This window comes from Papilio xuthus, unplaced genomic scaffold, assembly GCF_000836235.2.
Source record: "Papilio xuthus unplaced genomic scaffold, Pxut_1.1 DF826933.1, whole genome shotgun sequence".
In the NCBI taxonomy this organism is placed as follows: Eukaryota; Metazoa; Arthropoda; class Insecta; order Lepidoptera; family Papilionidae; genus Papilio; species Papilio xuthus.
Window position 1 is genome coordinate 7,193,370 of NW_013531716.1, and position 21,997 is coordinate 7,215,366.

General features: G+C 34.4%; 2 protein-coding genes across 4 annotated transcripts; one reads left to right on the forward strand and one right to left on the reverse strand.

Annotated features, from left to right (window-relative positions):
* The first annotated feature begins 293 nt into the window (after positions 1 to 293).
* LOC106122294 (organic cation transporter protein) lies at positions 294 to 16,209 on the forward strand. 3 transcript variants are annotated; one of them, XM_013318232.1, is made up of 10 exons: positions 294 to 461; positions 9,472 to 9,564; positions 9,824 to 10,014; positions 11,918 to 12,170; positions 12,983 to 13,083; positions 13,178 to 13,326; positions 13,502 to 13,830; positions 14,682 to 14,991; positions 15,208 to 15,389; positions 15,668 to 16,209. In XM_013318232.1, exons 2-10 carry the CDS (start codon positions 9,538 to 9,540, stop codon positions 15,848 to 15,850), a joined length of 1,725 nt encoding a protein of 574 aa, XP_013173686.1. In that variant the 5' UTR covers positions 294 to 461; positions 9,472 to 9,537; the 3' UTR covers positions 15,851 to 16,209. The 3 variants fall into 3 exon arrangements, with proteins under 3 accessions (XP_013173686.1, XP_013173685.1, XP_013173687.1); XM_013318231.1 differs by having other exon boundaries at positions 9,487 to 9,564; XM_013318233.1 differs by lacking the exon at positions 9,472 to 9,564.
* A 1,606-nt stretch (positions 16,210 to 17,815) lies between these two features.
* LOC106122188 (organic cation transporter protein-like) lies at positions 17,816 to 21,593 on the reverse strand. The gene is made up of 7 exons (XM_013318093.1): positions 21,335 to 21,593; positions 20,511 to 20,739; positions 19,539 to 19,794; positions 19,118 to 19,446; positions 18,693 to 18,984; positions 18,403 to 18,584; positions 17,816 to 18,234 (listed from the first exon to the last, which is right to left on the reverse strand). Exons 1-7 carry the CDS (start codon positions 21,523 to 21,525, stop codon positions 18,073 to 18,075), a joined length of 1,641 nt encoding a protein of 546 aa, XP_013173547.1. The 5' UTR covers positions 21,526 to 21,593; the 3' UTR covers positions 17,816 to 18,072.
* Between the last annotated feature and the right edge of the window lie 404 nt (positions 21,594 to 21,997).

A 21,997-nucleotide genomic window follows, 5' to 3' on the forward strand; every position in this document is an offset into this window, starting at 1 on the left:
GTTCATATGTGAGTGCGAAACTAAGAAACGCAACCACAGGTTGATGATAGAATATAAAAAAAAATTGATATTGAGAGCTTTTGTAAATATTTTGTGATATATTTTATAAGCATAAAAGGGAAAGATTTACTGAATAGGCTGAGCCAATATAGATTTATGTTAGTTTACACCTTACATATCCTTAGTGGAAGTGATTGGGTGACATACTAATGTGAAGACATTTATCCGTCATTAAGAATGGAGAAAGTATTCCTGTAGTATTGTATTGCGTGGACACAGTAGCGGCGTGCGGCCGCGGACGGCGCAGTGTGTGCGCGGGCGCAATGCGAGCGGCTTCCGTCTATTTATTGAACAGTGCTACCGCTGACTGAACATTACTGAACGTTTACTGAACAGTCGTACTGACTGACTGAACATTTGATTTACAGTGGTCGTCGAAAATTGCAGTTGAAAGTGTTTTCGTAAGTACTATTTATATTCTTAAATATTAATTAAAATATACGTGTATTAAAATTATAATTTATTATAATGTTTAGCTTAAATAGGATACAAGTTCAAAATAAAATTATATGGGATGACAGTAAAGGACTTAGTTAACTTTGGATTATTTACACTTCGGGGTAGATAATTGAGTGAGATGTAAGTGTTCAAAGTCAAGGTTTTTAGGTTACAATGTGTCATATGTGCATAAATACATAAACACCAAAAAAAAAATTTGTTAATCGCGTAAAAAAGCATAGATATGTCAAAACTAATGACAGAAATAAATCCTTAAAGGATAAATATTTAAATCTCGAAATATAATTAATTTATATTAAGATAGTTTTCCAAAATATAATAAAAACATTTGTGAGTTTCCACTGTCGAAGACAGTACGCAATGTTATTTCCTTTTTTTTAAAGAAAATATAAGGGTTGACTGTTTATTTGGTACAGGTATAATAGCAGTGAGAATAACAATAATAAAAATCTTAATGAATTTAGGTTAAACCTATCCTAACTGTGTTATAATAATACGTGATCTTGAGAATGATAGAGTGACTCTCTTTACACCAAGATTTACACCGTCTTAAAACAAGATACTTTTTAAAATTTGTCTAAGATTAATAAGAAATTTTTACAAATATTTATCATTTCCGAGTAAAATTAAGATGCGACAGCGTGAATGAATATTTAATACATTTCATTTTTTAACAAAAATAATAAAGTAAATGTCAATGATTTCTTTCTCTTAACATTGAATAGACGCTATTAATTCTATATTTACAGTTATTGTAATGTAACGGCCATTATTTACTTAGTTCCAAGAAATTTATTATCACAAAAATGTTGCGTATAAAATTTAATCGGATACATGGTATAATATACATAAATAATAAATCGACATGTAGTTTTTTTTACGAAAAGAACGCCATAAAAGTGTATAAAATAAAAGAAAGCTTATAACGGAACCAACAAAAATTCAGTTCATTAAAAAAATTAAGGCCATTAAAAAACCATGGGATTGTTATAAAAAGTAGACGATCTTTTGAATCAATAATTACGTCTTGCAGCGGATATTTCAGCAAACTTAGTGCTAAATAACAGCGCTTTCTATTGTTGTTATAGAAAAAGAAGTGTCTAACTTCCTGCGCTGAAATCGCTCATTGTGTTTCCAATTATATTCGAAATAAAACTTTCAACATTTTTTTTAAATGAACGCAGACAAAAGCAACTCGACGGTACAGCCATTGAACTTGACTTTGCGCGTACTGGCTGAAAAAATATATGAAAAATAAAAATAAAAAAAAAACATAATGTTCTCTGCGGATGTTAGCTATTTGAACGTTGTTGTTTATTAAATGTTCCAGGACATATAAAAGATTTATATAGGCAAATATGACAAAATCTTTTTATGTTTTTTACGATATTATTATTTACGGCATATTTCGTATTACTAAAGTAACTATAACATATAAGAAAAATCTTCCTTGTCTGATAGAAATAATACAAAGATAGTAATTATTAACACTAAAATCAATTAGGTCTAGATAGACAGGCAAAAATCAATTTAGCCCGATAGCCGGGTGTATGCTGGATAACCCCTACTGCATCGCGGTCGTTGACCCCTACTCTCACCTCTCTCACCCGCCAGTCCATCACTCGCGCGCATCATTGCCCACTTACTAAGCCAACCGAGATGTATTACAAGATCCAAACTTTATAGAGGCTTGTGATTAGTTGCATGGGCATGTTTGTCCAGGTGGGTAATAGGTGGAACTAGTACACCAGTTCAGTGCTAGTGGAGGAATCTTGTTTCGACGATAGCATTATGTGCAACCTCTGTTATGTTCCGAGCCCCCTTTGAGTTTGAATGGCACTGTACCACCTATTAAAAAAAAAGGTGCAAATAGATAGTTTCCATAGACATTTATATTGTTTTTAAAATAAATTTCATGGAAATCTATAAATGAATGGAAGTAAAATGTAGCAATAGAATGCGTTTTATTGCGTTTAAATTGATCTATTGTATCTATTTACTACTCATTTATAAAGCTATTGAAATTTTATATAGTTATTTTTATCATGTTATAAATGTCGTAAGACTGCGAGCGTCGTCATTTAATGAAAAACTGGCAAGTTGCTTTTTACTATATATAATACTTTATACATTATTAGTTAGAATCCTTAGGCGCGAATGGCATGTTTCCGTGACCAAGTCAAGTGTTAGATTGATTAGTGAGGGGCCATAAACGTTGATATTTTAATAGGGCTAGTGTTGCGCCGATACACCGGCACTGTGTCAAATTTTCTTAAACATAAACACTAAGGTTAATAGATGTACAAGTAATCCTCCTATGAAAATTCTAATACCTCATAAGTTTGTACAATCGCGTCGACAACTATTATTAAGAAGTTTAAATCCATACGTAAACAGGGCCTTCAGTTGTACTAACCGTGGGTTTCTGACACCAAAAACTATACATAAAACATATCGTCATTCCTGTCATTGTATTAGGCTAAAATTTATAGACGTCACTCAGACTTTGCTTTGACTTATCTTACGAGTTTGACATTAATAGACATATGCTTAGCATTTGCTATGATCGTGCTTAGCAAGTGCTAAGTCACCAAAATTTACGAAAAACTTACGTGTTTCTCGACTACTACTTTTATATATTTTTTATGATATGGTAAAATTTATTGATATGGCAGAAAAAATTGATGATTTGATTTGAAGGAGTTTACTTATATGTTTGTATTTTCGTTATTTGTTATGGTTAGTATGGATTACATGTGTTCTTTGAACCTTTTTGTATATATTCTGGATCTACCTGATCACCATTCCGTTTCCAAAGATTTTGTACTTCCCTTGGACTAAGATTTTGCTTAAAACGGATTGTTGCGATAAAAGGAAAAAAAAACCGTATTTCGTATTACTAACCGAATATTAAGGAAAAAATATTTTTATTAACAAGAATCATATTTTAAAGGCCGTATTGTTGGTAGTGCTATCCTATTCTTCGAATTTGCGTATTACAGTCTGTAGGTGTGTTGGGAAACATATAAATTGCGTTTTAAGTTGACTCAATTCTCTTGAAATTTTATTAATGATGATGCACGTTGTAGATAGCTCAATAATTCGCCACAAACATTCTATAACAGAAAAGAGAAAATTAGTACAGAGTTGATGGGCGTTAAACATAGTTCACATATGTACGTGTCATCTTCAGTACACAATGTTTGATATCTTTGATCATCATATTTCCTCACCGAGCCGATGTTCTAAGCCTGTCAATATTTCTTGTATGTTGTTGACATAGTCTAATCTATCCATTTATTTTTATTCGTCGGAAAACCCTTGTTAGTTCGTAAGCCAAAACCAAATGTAAGATTATGTCAGGATCAACGTAAAAGGATAAAATCGGCGAATGTTCAGGTAGATAAGCAAAAATCCAGGAGAAATGTGTCGTACATCAGAGAAACGCTAGGGTCAAATGAAAAATCAAATCAAATCAACAACAACAAAATGAAATAAGTTAAAGGTTTGACGTTGTCTACTATGTCAAGTCAAATAATAGACAAAATAAGTTTGGGAACCACCGGCTTAAGCAATAACGACTATAAATTCGATTCTGAGATAAGTCTAAGCAAATGCTGAGATAAGATTGGCGTAAGCTAAGCGTAAGGTAAGTCTAAGTACCGTCTATAAATTTCAGCCTTAGAGATAAGAATATGTTTAAAAGGAAATTTTGGACTGAGAAACCCAAGGTAAGTAAATCATTTTAAAGAATGACTTTGCGGCAACTGAACGTAATTATTAATGCAATCAAACGAAAGTCTTACTAATAAGTAAACGGATTACATGTTGCATTCGAAACAGCAATAAGTCGGCAAACATTCGCACGTTGCATTCTGTTTAATTGGTGACTAATTTTGCGGGCAGTGACTCTTACTTTCCATACAATTATATTTCTCTGTATTCGCTATTACTTATTTACAACTACTGAATAAGTAAATTTTATGATTCATAAAACGCGAAGCTGTCAATCATTTCAGAATTTTTTTGTTCCTTGTTTTTGAACATAATCTTAATACTAATATTATAACTGCGAATGTTTCGATGGATGTTTGTTTGAAGGTTTGAAGATTCATCGTTGAACGGATCGCGATGAAATTTGGCATAAATATAGAACATAGTGTGGAAGAACACATAGGCTACTTATTAACTTCTTTTTAATCCCGTGCGGACGAAATCGCGGGCGACAGTTTCTGGACACAACCTTGATTTCTTGAGTTAAACTTAACTAATCGTTGGTTTTTGACAGCAAAACCTGTTTAAAACATATTGTTATCTCTATTTTGTCAAAGATAATGTCAGGGATGACGATATGTCTTATACAGGGATTTTGGTCTCAGGAATATTGAGTAATTTATTAGAGTTATTAAGTGGTTTCTCTTTGTGCAGATTTAGTAAAAGAAATCAGTAATTCTCTTATTCCTTATGGGCTCCTTAGGGACGTCAGTCGATAGAGTTCTAGTGGTATTAGACTGATGTCACCAGAGTAAAATAATTGTTAAGACGTACCCGAACCTTAGCTTTTTTAGGGTTTCGTACCTCATAGGAAAAAAACGGAACCCTTATAGGATCACTTTGTTGTCCGTCCGTCCGTCTGTGAAGACCCTTTTTTGTTCATAGTATTTACATGAGGATTTGTTAATGCGCATACGCCTGCATCTATTGTGTTTTCATCATAACAACCCTTTCATTGCGATACTGACGCGAGTTGCGATCGCTTCCGTGAAATTAATATTGTTAGTAAATGGTAAAATTAACATCAGTTTTGTTGGCTTTGTTTGATTGTAACATGAAATAACAAAATTTATGCACGACTTTGAACGGTGATATTTGTATCAACGTAAATCTAAAACGTAAACAACATCACGCCCGTAACCTAAAGGGGTAAAATATCATTTGACGACAATTTTTAAAGAAATTAATTAATGAATATTCAAAATATTTTATTATAATTATTTTCCTAAATCATTCGATTACAATATTTTTATTTAAACGAACACTACAGTCTTTTGTTTTCTTCCGACTTAACGTGAATTTAACAGAAAAAAATCTGACAATCGTGACATACATACATCTTACTGCTTACTAATATTATAAATGCGAATGTTTTGATGGATGGAAGTTTGTTTGAAGGTATCTCTAGAACGGTTGAATGGATCTCACTGAAATTTAGCATAGATGTAGGACATAGTCTGGAAGAACTCATAGGCTACGTGCGGACGGAGTCGCGGGCTAGTCGTATATTACGTCTACATACATACGCTACATATAAAGTTGATGATAAATGAATTCAACTTGTGCTAAGTTGCTACAGTAATTATATTCTATAAATGAGTTCAGAGAGGATTGACGAGCACGTGACAACATATGTAACATAAAGAGATAGTAAACTGCGACCTCACCTGACCTGTGCAATACAATAATATGTTTACACGCCACCATATCTGTATATCTTCTACAACTTCACATCTTCTGCTATATATATAAAAATCAATTATTGTTCGTTAGTCTAGCTAAAACTCGAGAACGGTTGAACATTTATCTTATCTTGGTCATGAAATGTTGGTGGAGATCTAGGGAAGGTTCAAAAGGTGAGAAAAATTCGAATAAATACCGGGAAAAGACTAAACACAGCCCTTTTCTTTTCCCCATATTTTTGGCAGTACTAAGTGTGCCGTCAGTTAGTATTGCATTATTTATGTTCACTTGAGTATATACAATAGAATGTAAAAAAAATATTTTTAACACCTACGATAAAGATTATCATATTAGGAAGGGATGGGAAGGGGATGTGGATTTGGCATAGAAGGTAATGAATTGGAAGCGTAAATTTCCACTTACTTTTATATTTTTAGACATTATTAGTTGGCGCGAAAGCCCTGTGTCAGAATTGTCAGTATGGGGACACAAACGTCGATACTTTAGTAAGGCCAGTGTTGTTCCAGTACACCGGCACAGTGTCGAACTTTCTTCCTAACAATATCTTCCTGATACCTTTATCTAATTGCTAGAGAAACTTATTTAAATATAACTCAGAACTAGTGTAAGTGGGCTTCATATGGTAAGTAATATTAATCTCTAACAAGCATGTATGTATGCTTGAATCATTAAAGAATTTAATGTGTACACCATACAGTAGGAATGCCCTTTGTTCCACTTTAAATTATTTCCCGTTGGCTTCATACAACTATCCAAATAACCATATTCAATGGAACAATTAATATTTTGTATACTTTATTCGTATTGTTTTCCATACGTTATATCTATAGCATTCTTTGTCATATTTATTTGACTGTTACAAATATATAAAAAAATCTAACAAACAATTCAATATCTTTTATTATTTATGATTGAATCCATTCTTAAGATTGCCGTCACAATAATGATTTTAAAATTGTTATGTCTCATCATTCTTGTATACTATGTTAAGACAATAAAAATATAAATATATCTTTATTACTTTCTACAAGTTTCTTATTATATTTGTTGTGGAAATGCATTGTGATATTTTAATATACGTTTGTTGTGACAGTTATACCATTACTATGTCATATGGATTATATAGAAATACTAGCTGTAGCCCGCGAATCCGTCCGCGCGGTATTAAAAAATCGATAAACCGATTTTCATCATCATCATCAGCTCACTATACGTCCCTACCCTAAGTTAGGGTGATTAGGCCATAGTCAACCACGCTGGCCAAATGCGGGTAATGCGCCAAACCGATTCTCAAAACTATTAAATACGCATAACACATCGGTCCAGCCGTTTCGCAGGTAACTAACATTGTGACACGATTATTTTATAAGATAAGAGATACTGTTCCTAATAAGTGTGTTCTCTTTGACTGTGGTAGAGCAAGAAACATATGTTGATGAGATTGCAAAAGAGAACAATAGTGGTAGAGTCTGTAATAGATATAGTTTCTGGACGAATTGCTGGCTCGAGTGGTGAACACACAGAAGAGATGCATGAAGTGGAACTAATTATATTATGTTCTAGAAGTGTTGTTTCGTTGTTTCGGGCATAACAAAATTTATAGAAACTTTATAGTAGAGCAAGTGATGTAGAAAGTGTTGTGTATAGAGTTTGTATTAATGTGGTTTGATGGATGTCATACAATGGCCATACATCTTGTGCAAGCGCTTACGTGATGGTTATGGTGCTATTGTGCCCGAGTTATATAAACCTAAAATGTCACAGCTCGGGTTTCACTTAATAACTACACTTCAAACATATTACAGGTGATTTATATTTTCTTTACATTATTCCTTGGTTATTTCTTGCGAGAAACGAACGTATATATATTGAAGTTTTACTAAAGAATTTGAATAGCAATTTTTAAAATCGAATTTTTCAATTAGAGACTATGATTTAATATCGGAAGTTAGTTCAGAGAAATATAGTACATAATTGATATTGAATGAAAATAATCCAATAACCGTAAACGTAGCGTGACTTACTATTTTACTAAAATTATAAATGCGATTGTTTGAATGTTTGTTAGGCGGTATCTCCAGAACATATGCATAGATGTCGCTAAAATTTGGCATGGATGTAGAATATAGTCTGGAAGAAGACATAGGCTAATAATATATTAATTCCGTGGGAGCGGAGCCGCGGGTGACAGCTAGTAGTTTATAATAGTAAAACGTAAACATGGAACGTTTTGAATGTCTTGTATAGATGCATTTTGGCGGCGCTTGATGAATTTATAAACAAATACGAAACAAAGGCGACGTTCAGACAAGGCAATACACGTTTAACGCAGTTCTTAAAATAATCTATTCTTTGTTAGGACATACGCAGATTCAGTCTTAAGGACGCCACTAATTTTAGTGGTGTCGAATCAAATTATTTAATTTGATTCGACGCCAAATTTGACCGTGTGTTTTCGCTGCAGAAATAAATCACATCGTATCGTTATTTCTCAATGCTAGGGAAATGTAATTAAGTTTTTGAAAGGGGTTTTTATTTACTTACTTTTTTATAAGTTCGACTTATATTGATTAGATTGTTTATTAGTATTAATTAAGTATTACATTTTAATTCACTGAATTTGGCTTACAATTTTATATAAATAAATTACAAAATTTTTACTAAGAATTTTTTATAGTATTCATATTTTTATTACAGCTATGTTTAAATCATACTAGTTATTTAAAAAAATATTTATCAAAAAAAATGGTTAAATTATTCGGTTAAACGAACCGGAAAATTGAGTGACAACAACTCACTGTTTGATCGGACGAATAAAAGGTTACCTTTACTGTTGCCTAAATTAATATAATAGTTATTAATTTGAACAATACGAGTATTTTGTAAAAAAATACTTATAAATCGAATACTTATACAACTTGAAAACAATATTTATAATCAGTCGGTAAATAGAGACTAAACTAAGGCTAACATAGTCTAGTACAAGTCAAAGATAAGGGTACATATATTTTATTACCGTGAAATTAATCAACGCAGGTCATAAAAGAATTTTAAAAATAATAATTAATATTATTATTTGATAATAAATAAGTGTTCTTCATTAAAATATCATTGACCAGTTTATTTCTGGTTTTCAATCAATTTATCAAATATTAAAATTAGGTCAAATACAAAGGATTAATTGAATAACAAGATATCAAACTCGTGTTCGGGAAGTGGGTTGCATTTGTATAAGATAAATTATTAGGGTACATCTTACTTCATACTAATATAAATGCGAATGTTTTGATGGATGTTTGTTACAAGGTATCTCTAGAACGGCTCCACGGATACCGATTAAATATCTTTGATGAAGAACATAGTCTAGAAGAACTCATAGGCTAATTAGGTTTTTTTTTAAATTCCGCGCGGACAGATTCGCGGGTGACAGCTAGTTTGATATAATTTGGTTAGTACATGTAATCTGTAGTGCAGTTGATATTGTTCCAGCTGAGGGAAGACATGTGCATGACTCGAAACAGTTGAATAGCGAGTGCTGAAATGTTGAAAAAGGAGTCGAAGACCAAGGTCAGTAAATTAATAAGAGGAAAGGACTTTTTAAAGACGTAAGAGATACACCTATTTATCAAATCAAAGCGGTTTAGCTCTGGTTTATTCATGTGAAAAATAATATTCAATCTTCCCCTTGAATCAAAATGATGGATAAGTGAAGAGGAATACAAAAGACGCACAATACTTAAAGAATCTTTAGCTTTCTGCTTTTACTGTATTTCTTTGGAAATTGTAAAAGGATACATCATATTTCATTGTGGTGTGTTTTGTACAGATGTCGGAGGAGGGCAGCACCGGCGCTGTGGGTGGGAGCGAGGGGCAGTTCAACCTAGAGGGCATACTGAGTGAACTGGGCAGCTTCGGCAAGTACCAATTATTGCTGCTGCTGCTTCTCGCCTTCAGAGACTCCTTCCTCAACATGTGCAACTTTAACTACGTCTTCACCGCGGCCGAGGTCGCTTACAGGTTGGCTTACATTCACTTTTGCTGTACTACGGAGTAGGTGAGAGCATTGACCTCTATTTATGGACAGGCTATGAGCCGTTGTATTTTGTGCCTATTTGATTTTCATAATTTAAGCACCGACCGTAGCGGTGGAGAGGATTAGATTATAATGGATGTACAAATAACTTGCAGTATCAACAGGCGCATTTAAGACGGAACAAAAAAAAGCTGTCATTTCTATGCAATGACCTATACATATAGAGATCAGTAGAGTCAGTGTGTCAAGAGTAAGAGCAAAAGCAGTGTCACAATTTAATAAACAAAGCAGTAACAGATAACGCTAATTGTGTGTTTCCTCAGCAAAAATCTATAAATATTTTCATATTGGCATCATCCTTATTAGGAAAAAAATATCGTATCTTACTAATATTATAAATGTTAATGGATGAATGGATAGATGGATGTTTGTTTGAAGGTATCTTCAGAACGGCCGCATGGATCTCGCTAAAATTTGGCATAGATGTAGTCCGTAAGTCCAAAGTCTGGAAAAACACATAGGATCATTACGTTTTTTTATTATATCCGGGTGGACGGAGTCGCGGGCGACAGCTAGTTTTTTTATATAGATATAACGAATGTGCAATTTCACGGTAACGCGAGCGTGTTAATTCATAATCTTTTTAAACGATTTCTTAGTACTGAAAGATATAAGACATACTATCATTAATTTACACTGCATTATTGAATATCGTATTTGTTTCTAAGTTGAGGCAACGGACAGATAAATTGCAGTTCAAATGATCACATAAAATTGTCGGAGACAATAATTGATGTTTGTTTTACAAAATTGTAGCGCAATATGGTCGCTGTACATTATGTAATGGAAACAATACATAGTGTTTGAAATATTTTACTTTTATATAAGCTTTAGAATATTTTCTATATCTTAAAAACTGAGTATACGCTTTCACAATCAGCCTCTAGTACCAAATCTTTAATTTTTAATTTAATTAATATAGGTAAAATTTTTAACATTTTAATTCTAAAAGCTGTCTGTGGCTGTGCCTGTGGCTCCGTCCGCGCGGAATTAGAAACATAATTAGTGGCCTGCGTGTTCTTCCAGACTATGTTCTACATCTATACCAAATTTCATCGAGATCCATTCAGCCGTTCTGGAGATACCATCAAAGAAACATCCATCCATCCATCTAACTATTCAAATTTATAATATTAGTAAGAAATAATATTTAACATTATTTGGTTTGTTTTGCATTGCTGACATGTTGATGCGTTTCTGGTTTTGTTATTTTGTATCACATAAGTATATGGACAATGAATTAATAATGGATACAAAGGTCATGTTAGAATTGTTACGGTTGGTAGAGCACGACAGTCTTAACCGTTGAGGGGGGTGACATGATGTCACCTCCGTGTGGGGGTGTGCGAGTGATGATGATGTGAAGGGTGAGTGCGGCAACAGGATAAATAAGTGAATATGTAGGAGGTCACCTACACCGTCATTGGCTATATTCAGATATATCTCATCTTTACATCATTATCGTCTTTGTAACTTTATCAAATGATGGTGATAAAAAATATTGCGTATTACTCAATTACTAAAATTTCTAAGTGAGATTGTTAACTAATTTTCTCGACAGTTTTGCCAAAGTTGGATATCCGATTGCATATTTTAATATTACTTATTTAATTATTATACCTAAAGTTACTCTTGATCTGGATATACTATATTATATGTTTAGTATATTATAAAATTAATTGGCGTCAGTGTTTCAATCCAGCTATATGGGTGCTTCAAAAAGAGGGTGAATAGGCATTTAGTAAACTAGTGCTTGCTTGCTTGTGGTCTGGCACTAGTTAATTCAATATCAAAACATGAAGATTCCAATAGTATCCATTGTCACAGGTGTCACGTGCCGGAATGTGAAGCAACGGATATCAGATTCAACGCGAGTTGGGTGACGTCGATCCTGTCGAACAGATCTGAAGTGTGCCACAGATTAATGCCGCATAGAGAGAACAATGTAACTGAGGTGGAGGGTCTGTGGAGTCATTCAAAGGTCGACAATAGTAGCTGCTCTTTGCGGTTGTTCGATGAGAAAATGACGATGCCTTGCGAGAAGATTGTATATGAAGACTACAATAGTATTGTTGCAGAGGTGAGAACAGATTAATAAAGATTAAAATCATTAACTAAGCTTAATCTACTATACATCCCCACTGAGGGGCTCGGAGCCTACCCTAAGTTAGGGGTGACTAGGCCATAGCCAACCACGCCGACCCAGTGCGGGATGGTTGACTTCACAGATATCTCTGAATCTCTTCGCAGATATGTACAGGTTGCATCACGATGTTTTCCTTCACCGTAAGAGCATCGGATAAATGTACATATGTAAATCGGAAATCGAAAAACTCATTGGTACAAGGCTGGATTCGAACCCAGGACCTGTAGATTGCAAGTCAAGTGCTTGACCCCTGAGCCACCGACGCTCTAAAAGCTAATTATTTCTGGCAAAATTAATTATTTCAGTTTAACTTAATAAACTTTGCAATGTTAGTTAATATTTTTGTTAGTAATTTTATCAAATGATACGTTCATCAGATTATCAACTATTCTATATATTTTTACTATGATGAAATGTAATAATGAAAAAATAGTCATCTAACTCGTGTGCAAACATTCATTGTCATGGTCAACAAAAGTGCAAATAAAATGTTAGCAAATTGACACAGATGTAGTCACACAAAATGCCACACTAAGCGGACAAGATTATGGCCTACACACAATAATTTACAACGTCACACTATTGTAAACACTGAAATTGAACATACGTTTATTGTACTTTATTTAAATTGTTTTTTTTTCCTAAACAAATTAAAATTAGTAGATTATTCAACTTTAGAAAAGAAAATATAATTCTAATAATGTAAGTGCTTAAGTACTTAATTAAATATTTGTGTCTATTTTCAGTTTGACCTGGGTTGCCAGCCGTGGAAGCGAACTCTGATAGGCACGGTTCATAACTTGGGACTTGTCTTTTCATTCATCATGTCTGGTGTTATATCGGACAGGTACGTTTATATAGTAATATTATTTTACAGTATTTTTAAAATCGAAATTACTTACGCTTAATTATGTCTACTAATTGTATGATAAAATCTCCAGATACGGTCGCAAAGTAATAATTGTGGGTACACCACTAATGGTGGGCGCGGCGGGCCTTCTCAAGTCCTTCTCTGTTAACTACTGGATGCTGTTGGTACTCGAGTTCATGGAGACCGCGCTAGGATACGGGAACGCATCTCTTGTATTATGTAAGTTGATCTGATATCACGACTATACAATCTGTTTATAATTAAAAACTTATAAAGTAGTAATCGTAATCGCTGTCCACCTCTATGATGTAGCGTTAGTACAGTAATCCTCGCAGCCAATATGTTAAGCAACTACTTTATTAGAATAGTTGTTATACTAATTTAATGATTTCAGCATTAGAAACAGTCAGTCAGAACAGCAGGGTAGTATACTCCTGTATAGCTGATATCCTCTCAAACTTCGGTGGTGCATTCTTCGGGCTGATTGCCTGGAAGATCCCCTATTGGCGGCACATGATGAGGGCGATATACGCTCCCCTGCTGGTTGTTGTCTTCTATATATTCTTAGTCGATGAGGGTGTCCGATGGCTCCTAGCTCATAATAAGAAAGACGAAGCAGTCAGAGTACTGAACAAAGTAGCGAAGATCAATAACATTACGTTATCAAATAAAGCAAAAGCGATGATGACTAAAATAACTGAAGAGAGAAGTAAAGCTGATCAGGTAACATACAAATATTTATAAGTACTTCGTACTATTGAAGAAAGAAAAGGAAAGGATTACTTTCCAGACATTACCTAAGGTGCAGATATTTTGACGTACAGTTAAAAGAAAAGATAAAATAAAAGTAGGGTAATCTATTCTCTCAAGTGATAACAATCAAACGTATCATAATTAAATGATTAAAATGGTTCTTAATACAACAATCAACAGCCTAATATATTCGATGAAACAATTGACTTTGAATGTAAAGAACTCCTGAATCACGCGTACCTCTTGTCTGAGACAAATGTATGTGTAATCATAAATCCTAAATATTATTAAATTATCTAATAGTTTCTAATACAAACATTATATCAGCTGGTGCGATTATCGCGAGTATGCTTTATTCATAATATAACTGTTACTGTGTTTAACAAACAATTAAATATAAACTTATCATCGTTGGAATGTTTTCACATTAAGCTTGCGCAGGATCATCTGCGATCCATCCTCTCAAGGTAATTTGATCATTTTGTCTGCAAATCTTTATTTATTCTTATAATTTTACCAATCCCAGAAGATAAACAAATTAATAATGAAATATTTCTCCCATATTTTTAAATATTTTATCATAATATTTTGCCGCCTAGTCTATCTATCTACTCAGCCATGAGACGCCCACTGCTGGGCATAGGCCTCCCAGAAAGATCGCCACGATGACCGATCTTGTGCCACCCGCATCCAGGACGCAATTTGTTTTGTGCTTCTCTTTGCCGCCTAGTATGTTAACTTAATTTTTGTGTCAAGCAATTTATTGACTTCTCAACTTTTATTCTGCCAAATGATAGAAAAATCTTGATATTATATTTCAGGTGGTACAAACACGTTCTGAGGATCCACCTCCCATTTTTTCGGTGCTGCGTTCAAAAAAAATAGTTCTCCGCATCGCGCTGATCTCTGTCAGTTTCTTCTGCTGCATGTTCGTGTACAGTGGCTCCATCATCAACTCGACGAGCATTTCCGGCAACAAGTACCTCAACTTCTCCGCCATGATGCTGGTGGCTGTTCCCACGCGCGTTATTACGGCGCTCACTCTCACTAGATACGGTAGGAAGACGCCCATCTGTGTCGCCTACTGTCTTTGTGCTGCGTTCTTTATGGCTTCGGCGTTTGTACCTAAATGTAAGTAAATATTATTTTTCCTGATTTCTTGCTATCTTTAATGTTTTAGGCATCAGTGACTTAAAGGAAAGGGGTTGGATGAGAAGCGGGCGCTTTATTTTTTAGAAGCACTGGTGCTGAACATTTCGACTAACACGACTATTTTGTTCGTTGTTCTTTTGATTATCTTGTACTAAAGTCATTATTTTGTTTTTTAATTCATTACCATTGTAACAGCAATGTGGTGGGCGTCGATCGTGTTCTACCTGGCGGGCAAGATGTGTAGCAGCTATGGGCTGTTCTCCATGCTTGTGGTGACAATGGAGGTGTTCCCCACCACATCACGCAACTCCCTCACCAACGTCGCTAACACAGTCGGCCGTCTTGGATCCGTGATCGCGCCACAAGCACCGCTCCTGGTATATCTTTATCTTATTACTATCATAATTGATGTATGTCTTTATTCTTCGATGTAGTAAAGTCATTGCCACCTTATGATAAAAAAAAAATCATAAACGGTGCATTGTCATCCCTCTTTGTTTTGTGCTTCCCTTTGCTCAGAAGCAACCTGATAAGTAAAGTTTTAAACACTAGCTTGAATACTCTACGATTCAACTAAATATTATTTCGACTCTTTAGTATACTCATGATTACATACTGTGTGTTTGGACGTAACTTGATAACTTTTTACTTCCAGGGTCAATATATGACTGGTCTACCCAGCGTGGTGTTCGCTTTAGTGGCGTTAGGCCCTGCCATGCTGGCGCTGCTACTGCCCGACACCAGTCGGACGCCGTTGCCGGACCGGGTCGCTGATGCTGAACGACTCGATGAGTCACCCGACTCATCAGGGCAACTGGAGGGAGTCACGACTTCCTAACATTGCCGATAGTTCCGCTGAGTAGGACAGAACAGTATTCTTTTGACATCAAATTTGTTGTTTAGTGAGTGGTAGTACTGCAGTGTCTACTACTCTGTCTCACTGTTGTCGTGTATTGGCTATGCCTTGTCGCAAAAATCTCACCGAAAATAAATGAACAAAATGAACATCAAGTGTTATGTGACGTCATACAGTGTGAAATAGACAATAAGTGTGAAATAAAACGATATTTAAGTGTACAGTGTAGATAAATAAACTCGCTTTGTTACAAAACAATGTATTTCCATATAAGCTGTGTTATTTTATAAGTTTGTTAGATAATTTTATATAAGATATAGAAGGAATCTCATTGTAACAAATTTAACTTTATTTACTAATCTTATCTATAATATAGGAAAGTAAACGTAAATATAAATTTGCCGTAATAGGTTAAAATTTAAATTTATTATTTAATTTACATTTTATTAGTATAAATAACACAATTCTAATTGGAATACCAAATAAATATTTCAAATAGGCAAATAATTAATAATAAAAGCTAAATGTGATACATTATATAAGTTTATTTCTTTCCCTTGTAGTCGCGCATGCATTTTTCGAATACAAAATGACAAAAATAGAAATTGCTTATAAACTTTTTTTTTAATTTGCTCAAAAATATTCTTTTATGCCAGTGCATATGTACACATAGATATATAACCTGCATACACAGAAGGAGTAATTGAAGCGAAGTGGCCTTCGTACGCTTTTGTTTTAATTATTTTCTTCAGTGTTCGAAATCGAATTTCGAAAATGGTCTCACGATTAGATGTCACATTTATATGAAACACACCATCTATAAGTTTTATTTTATGGTTATTTCAAATTTTTATATTCGGCTGGCACTGATTTAACTGTAATTAGTAAGATATTGTAAAATATGTTAATTCTTGTACCAAATAAAGTATTTATTTTCATTAAATACGTATTGTGATTTATATTTTCGTAAAATGTTTGTCAGGCAGAAAGTACATATTAGTTATTTGGATCCGTGGAAATTAAAAAATCTTCATTTCTCCTACGGAGTTCCAATTTTTAAAAAGTTGATGAAAGTAAATCAAAGAAAATCATATTGTAAAAGGATATAATAATTCATCACTATCACCCGCATTAAAAATTAAACCCATGTACATGTAAAAATACATAATAGACTAGTTGTCGCCCGCAGCTCCGCGCAGAAATAAAAAAAAACCTTAATCAGTAGCCTATGTGTTCTTCCACACTATGTTCCAACATCTATGCCAAATTTCTGGGAGATCCTTTCAGTCGTTCTGTATACCTTCTAACATCCATCCATACATCCAAATATTTGCATTTATAAGTAAGATTACATTTACCTATAATAGCTGCGTATTATTATAATTCAGTGCACGTTTTCCACGTGAACTACTGATTGTATTGATTGATTAAGTTATTATGTTAGTAATTTCAACGCTGTGTTTTGATAATAATCACAGGTGTGTCGTTTATTTGAAACCAGATCCAAGCAAAGATAAGGTAGTCAAGCCCCCATACAAATATTATAATTCTTCATCTTACTTTTTACTAAATACTAATATTATACAACATATACTAATATTTTAATGTAAATTCGCTGTCCAACTGTACCAAATTCCATTTAAATCAGTAATTTTGCCGTGAAGTCACGCCAGACGAAGTTACTTTCGCATTTATAATGTTAAGTAAGTTTTGGTATGAACTGCTGAATGGAATTTGATGAAATTTGAAACAGATAGAGAGTATACACGAACAGAGTCGCAGGCAGCAGTTAGTCGATAATGTGTGCTCCTACAATAATTCGGTGACAATAATAATTAGGAAATAGAACAACGATGTGATAGTTAATATATTAATGGGCTTGTAATTAAATAAAAATACGTTTTGTATTTAATAAATAAATATTTATTTTCTATACTTAAATACTAATTAAATAATCACAATATTATTTCTATTCCTACAATATTTAAGAACTTATTTACCAGATTTTTCGTCTAGTGTTTGTCAAAACTTTATTTATGTAAAAGTCCTTAATATATAACTAGATCATTAATACCTGAAACAATTCTTTTGTTTCTACAAAAGTTCCTTTACTTTTCAGTAAACACCTGCATACTTTCGTCAAACTTTAACGTCCTTAACTAAATCACTAACAAGTAGTATATACTTGATATAGACTCGACATGCTACTTCGACAATTTGGATTCCGGTGTCCCAAGCGCTTCCGCCTCCGCCAGCGTGTCTGGCATCTTGGTGCCAAGTGTCTCAGGCTGCGTCAATACCAGGAGACCTGCCAGTAGACCCATAGCTCCGAACATCACTGAAGGTATACCCGCCCAGTACACCATCTAAGATAAAGAAGGCATTTAATAAAAAGTCTTTGTAAATCTCATTGACTTCATAACAGTATATTGCGGTCTACTTGTTCTTTTGCTGACTGGAACTACCAATTTTACAGCAACCTTGATAATGATTATTTTAATATGATGAAATACATCGTTTTCTATGATACTAACCAAAGCAGGCGTGAGCGGTGCGCAGATAGACCCTACCCTGCCAATCATGGAGGAGAAAGCAAGGAGACTGTGACGGAACTCTGTCGGATACAGCTCCGATGTGTACACGTAGAGTGACGTCATCACCACAGAGATTCCGAACTTTCCTAGAAGGTATATAACTAACCGCAGAACGTTAAGGTCTGAGAACAAAAAGAAGATATTTTCAATTATAATAGACCACTAACAAAATATATTAATTTAAAAGGTAACTTAAAATGTTTGTAATTTTAGTTTTCAAATTCACTTACCACTGGGAAGGAAAGCAAAAGTGAAGTTACATGCAGCACTTAGGAAGTACCCTACCGACAAAGTAGGTTTTCTTCCTACCCTATCGAGAATCAGAACAGCAGCGAAGTTTCCGGGTATTTCGATGGCACAGGTCAGGATAAAGTTAAGGTACATGGAACCAGATAAGCTGGTGGAGTTGATGGAGAGACCGTAGTAGACCAGCGTGGTGGTGATCCACCAGATAGGCGTGGTGCAAACGCGACGCAAGAGCACGCGGGAACTGAAGATGTATCCGATCAATCCTGGACCGTCCTGTGGATAGTTGATGTGATCAGAAAATTGCACTCAGACTGCGTCGTAACGTTAATTATACATTATATTGAAAGCCTCTCGCAAATAAAATAAATGATTCTTCTGTGTAAAAAAAAAATGCCGAAACTCTTACCGAAGTCGAAGTTGCCTGAGCTGGTGGTGGAGTAAGTAACGCTTCCATAGATTTTTCACTAATTTGTGTTCTGTTCACTTTTGCGACTTCTTCTAAAGCGGCTCTTGCTTCTGTAAACTTCTGTTTGGAGATCAGCCATCTTACGCTCTCTCCCAGGAACCAGTAGTATGATATGATAAGGAAGCATGGCACGTGTAGGGCCAGGATCATGTGCCGCCAGGAGTGGATCGCCCAGGATACTGCGCCTATCACCATCAGACCCACCGCGAACATAGACGTTGTGAACGCACCGATCAGTACTCGATACTTTGGCCCAACCAATTCAGCGCCTAAAAGTGTGTTGATAATTTAACTTATATATTTATCAAGCATCTGTAATTTGTGGTTATACGAGTAGTAAATTTTTTATGTTATTACTAACCAAAGATGTAAGCAGAACTGAAAGTGCCAGCCCCTAAGGTTGTCTGCAGCAGCTGCAGTACTAAGTACATGACGTAGTTGACGGAAAAAGCTCTGATGAGACCGAAGAGTGCGACATTGAAGACGCTGACGACAAGCGCTAGTCGACGGCCGTAGCGATCCGAGAAGTAGCCGGTGATCGGCAGTACGAGGAGTGTACCAACGCTGCTTAGTGTGCCAGCCAGCGCACGCATCCACTCCTGGCAGCCTAGGTCGAACTTAAACACAAAAAGAAATCAAGTACTACTATTGTAATGTTATATTTTAAAATTTTAGATGTATTTCATGTAAATACAATCGGAATTGGCTCAATGTCACATGCTGGAAATTTACTTATCTTTAATTGATGCAATCACTGCACGTGATTAATTTATATTAAAAATAATATTTAATACTTTTATCATTTGTTAAGGTCACTAAGTGCACCGGCATTTCCAATAAGGATACGTGAACATAAGATGTACCCATCGAGGTCAATTTCATACAACATTTACTTTGATTGAATTGTCGTTAGAGAATTTTGGAAATCACCAATAACGATGTTATTACGAGCTCTATAATTTAACATCTATTGCACAAATGGCCCGCTCGATCGGTGTAACACAACCAAACAGACGACAACGTGATGAGGAAACAATTCCGCATTTCGTCTGATGAGTGCGTTTCCCGAAGTCTTAAAATAAGGAGGACAAGAGGTCCTCTAAGTTTGAAATGGAAGTGGATTTGACAGAGGAGGAGAAATATCCTGTGTTGTGCGTCCTATTCCCATTCGATTAAAGACAACGTAAAGATTAGACAACGTATCTAGTATCACCGTATCTTGCTTATTTCCTGCCTTTTACTATGATATAATAACTTGGCAATTAACGGCCAATTTACAATAAGTGTTCCAAACTTAGTATAATTGTAGTTAGTTACAAGTACCTTAACTTACATCATAGACAACTGAGTTATCCCTTTCATAGACAAAGCTATCGCAGGCGACGACAATGTCTCTGTTGAACACATCACTGGGGCAGAAGTCGAGAGAGCCGTTGATCCCTGTAGGGGCAAACCGCTCGCAGCTCGACCATCCTGAACTAGTCTCGGGAATCGCGTTTGATATCCATTCCGGCTCGAAAACAACATTGCTACTATTCTCATCGCATTCTCTTATTTGACATCTGAAAACAATGGCTTTCTTTAAAATTTATTTACTAATTAACCAACTATTGTAGTCCATTTCAAAGGACTTTCTTTTATGTTTACTTATATTTTTTGTAACGTTCCAACTAAGCTCTTGTGCTAGGATATATTTTATGAAAATATTCTAATTGCGGAATTCGAACTCTCGACCACGAGATCGAAAATCCGTACTAACCATTAGGCACTTCAAAATTATTTATGTAATGAAAATAAAGTATTTTCCGCTTCAATAAAAATTAGCTAAAATAAAAAAAAATTGTAAAAACTTGAACAGATAAAGTACTGTTTAACTCCAAGAAAGCTATAGAAAGTATAAAAGACGAAATTATATTTTTTTTTTTTGATAAAAAAATATTAGCAGATTTTTTTGTAAATTTACTAATATTACTTTTACCATTCCAACTAAGCTCTATGCTTGTGCTAGGATATGGTTTACGACAATAGTCGAATGGCGGGATTCGAACCCCAAACCTCGTGGTCGGAAATCCGTACCCTTAACCATTAGGCTATTGACGCTTCTTATTAAATTAAAGATTATATTTTTATGTGTATTATATATTATTATATGTTTACCTGTGTGGAATAGCAGCAGCCGAAAAAATGTATTCGCTCATAAATCCAGACATAAGAATAGGAATTGATACAAGCAGTATGTTCTTGAATTGAAATCTACCAAATTGACCGAGTTCGTTAACAAGGACGCTGTCCAGGTCAATTGGCTTGTCTTGTAGATGTTCGGGTTCATCTTTATTCGATTTTGACATATTTGTATAAAAACGTGTCAACTAACGTATTAACAAACAGACTAAGTTATTAAAACTGCAGCAGGTGTCTGAAATATTATAAAAAAATAATATAACGAAATGAATATCAGATAATTATTATCTGTAAACAGCTTAATTTAATTAATCGTTATTGTTGACATCACTTTGATTGCTATCGACAGATTAAGTTAAAAAAAAACTTTTATGCTAAAAAATAAATTATTAATAAATTTAAATTTGGAAAATTTTAAGTAAATGTATTATTTAAAACAAAGAAATGTATTTCTAATGCACCAGGATTTTTTTTAATAAGTAAACAACTTTGTAACTCCGCCATAACAAAATTGCCTTACTCTTAAATCTTACTAATGCGAATGTTTGGATGGATGGATGTTTTGTATAATTATATATTGAAACAATAGCCTGGAAGAATACAATGACTACTTATTTCACTACTTCAATACTTTTAATT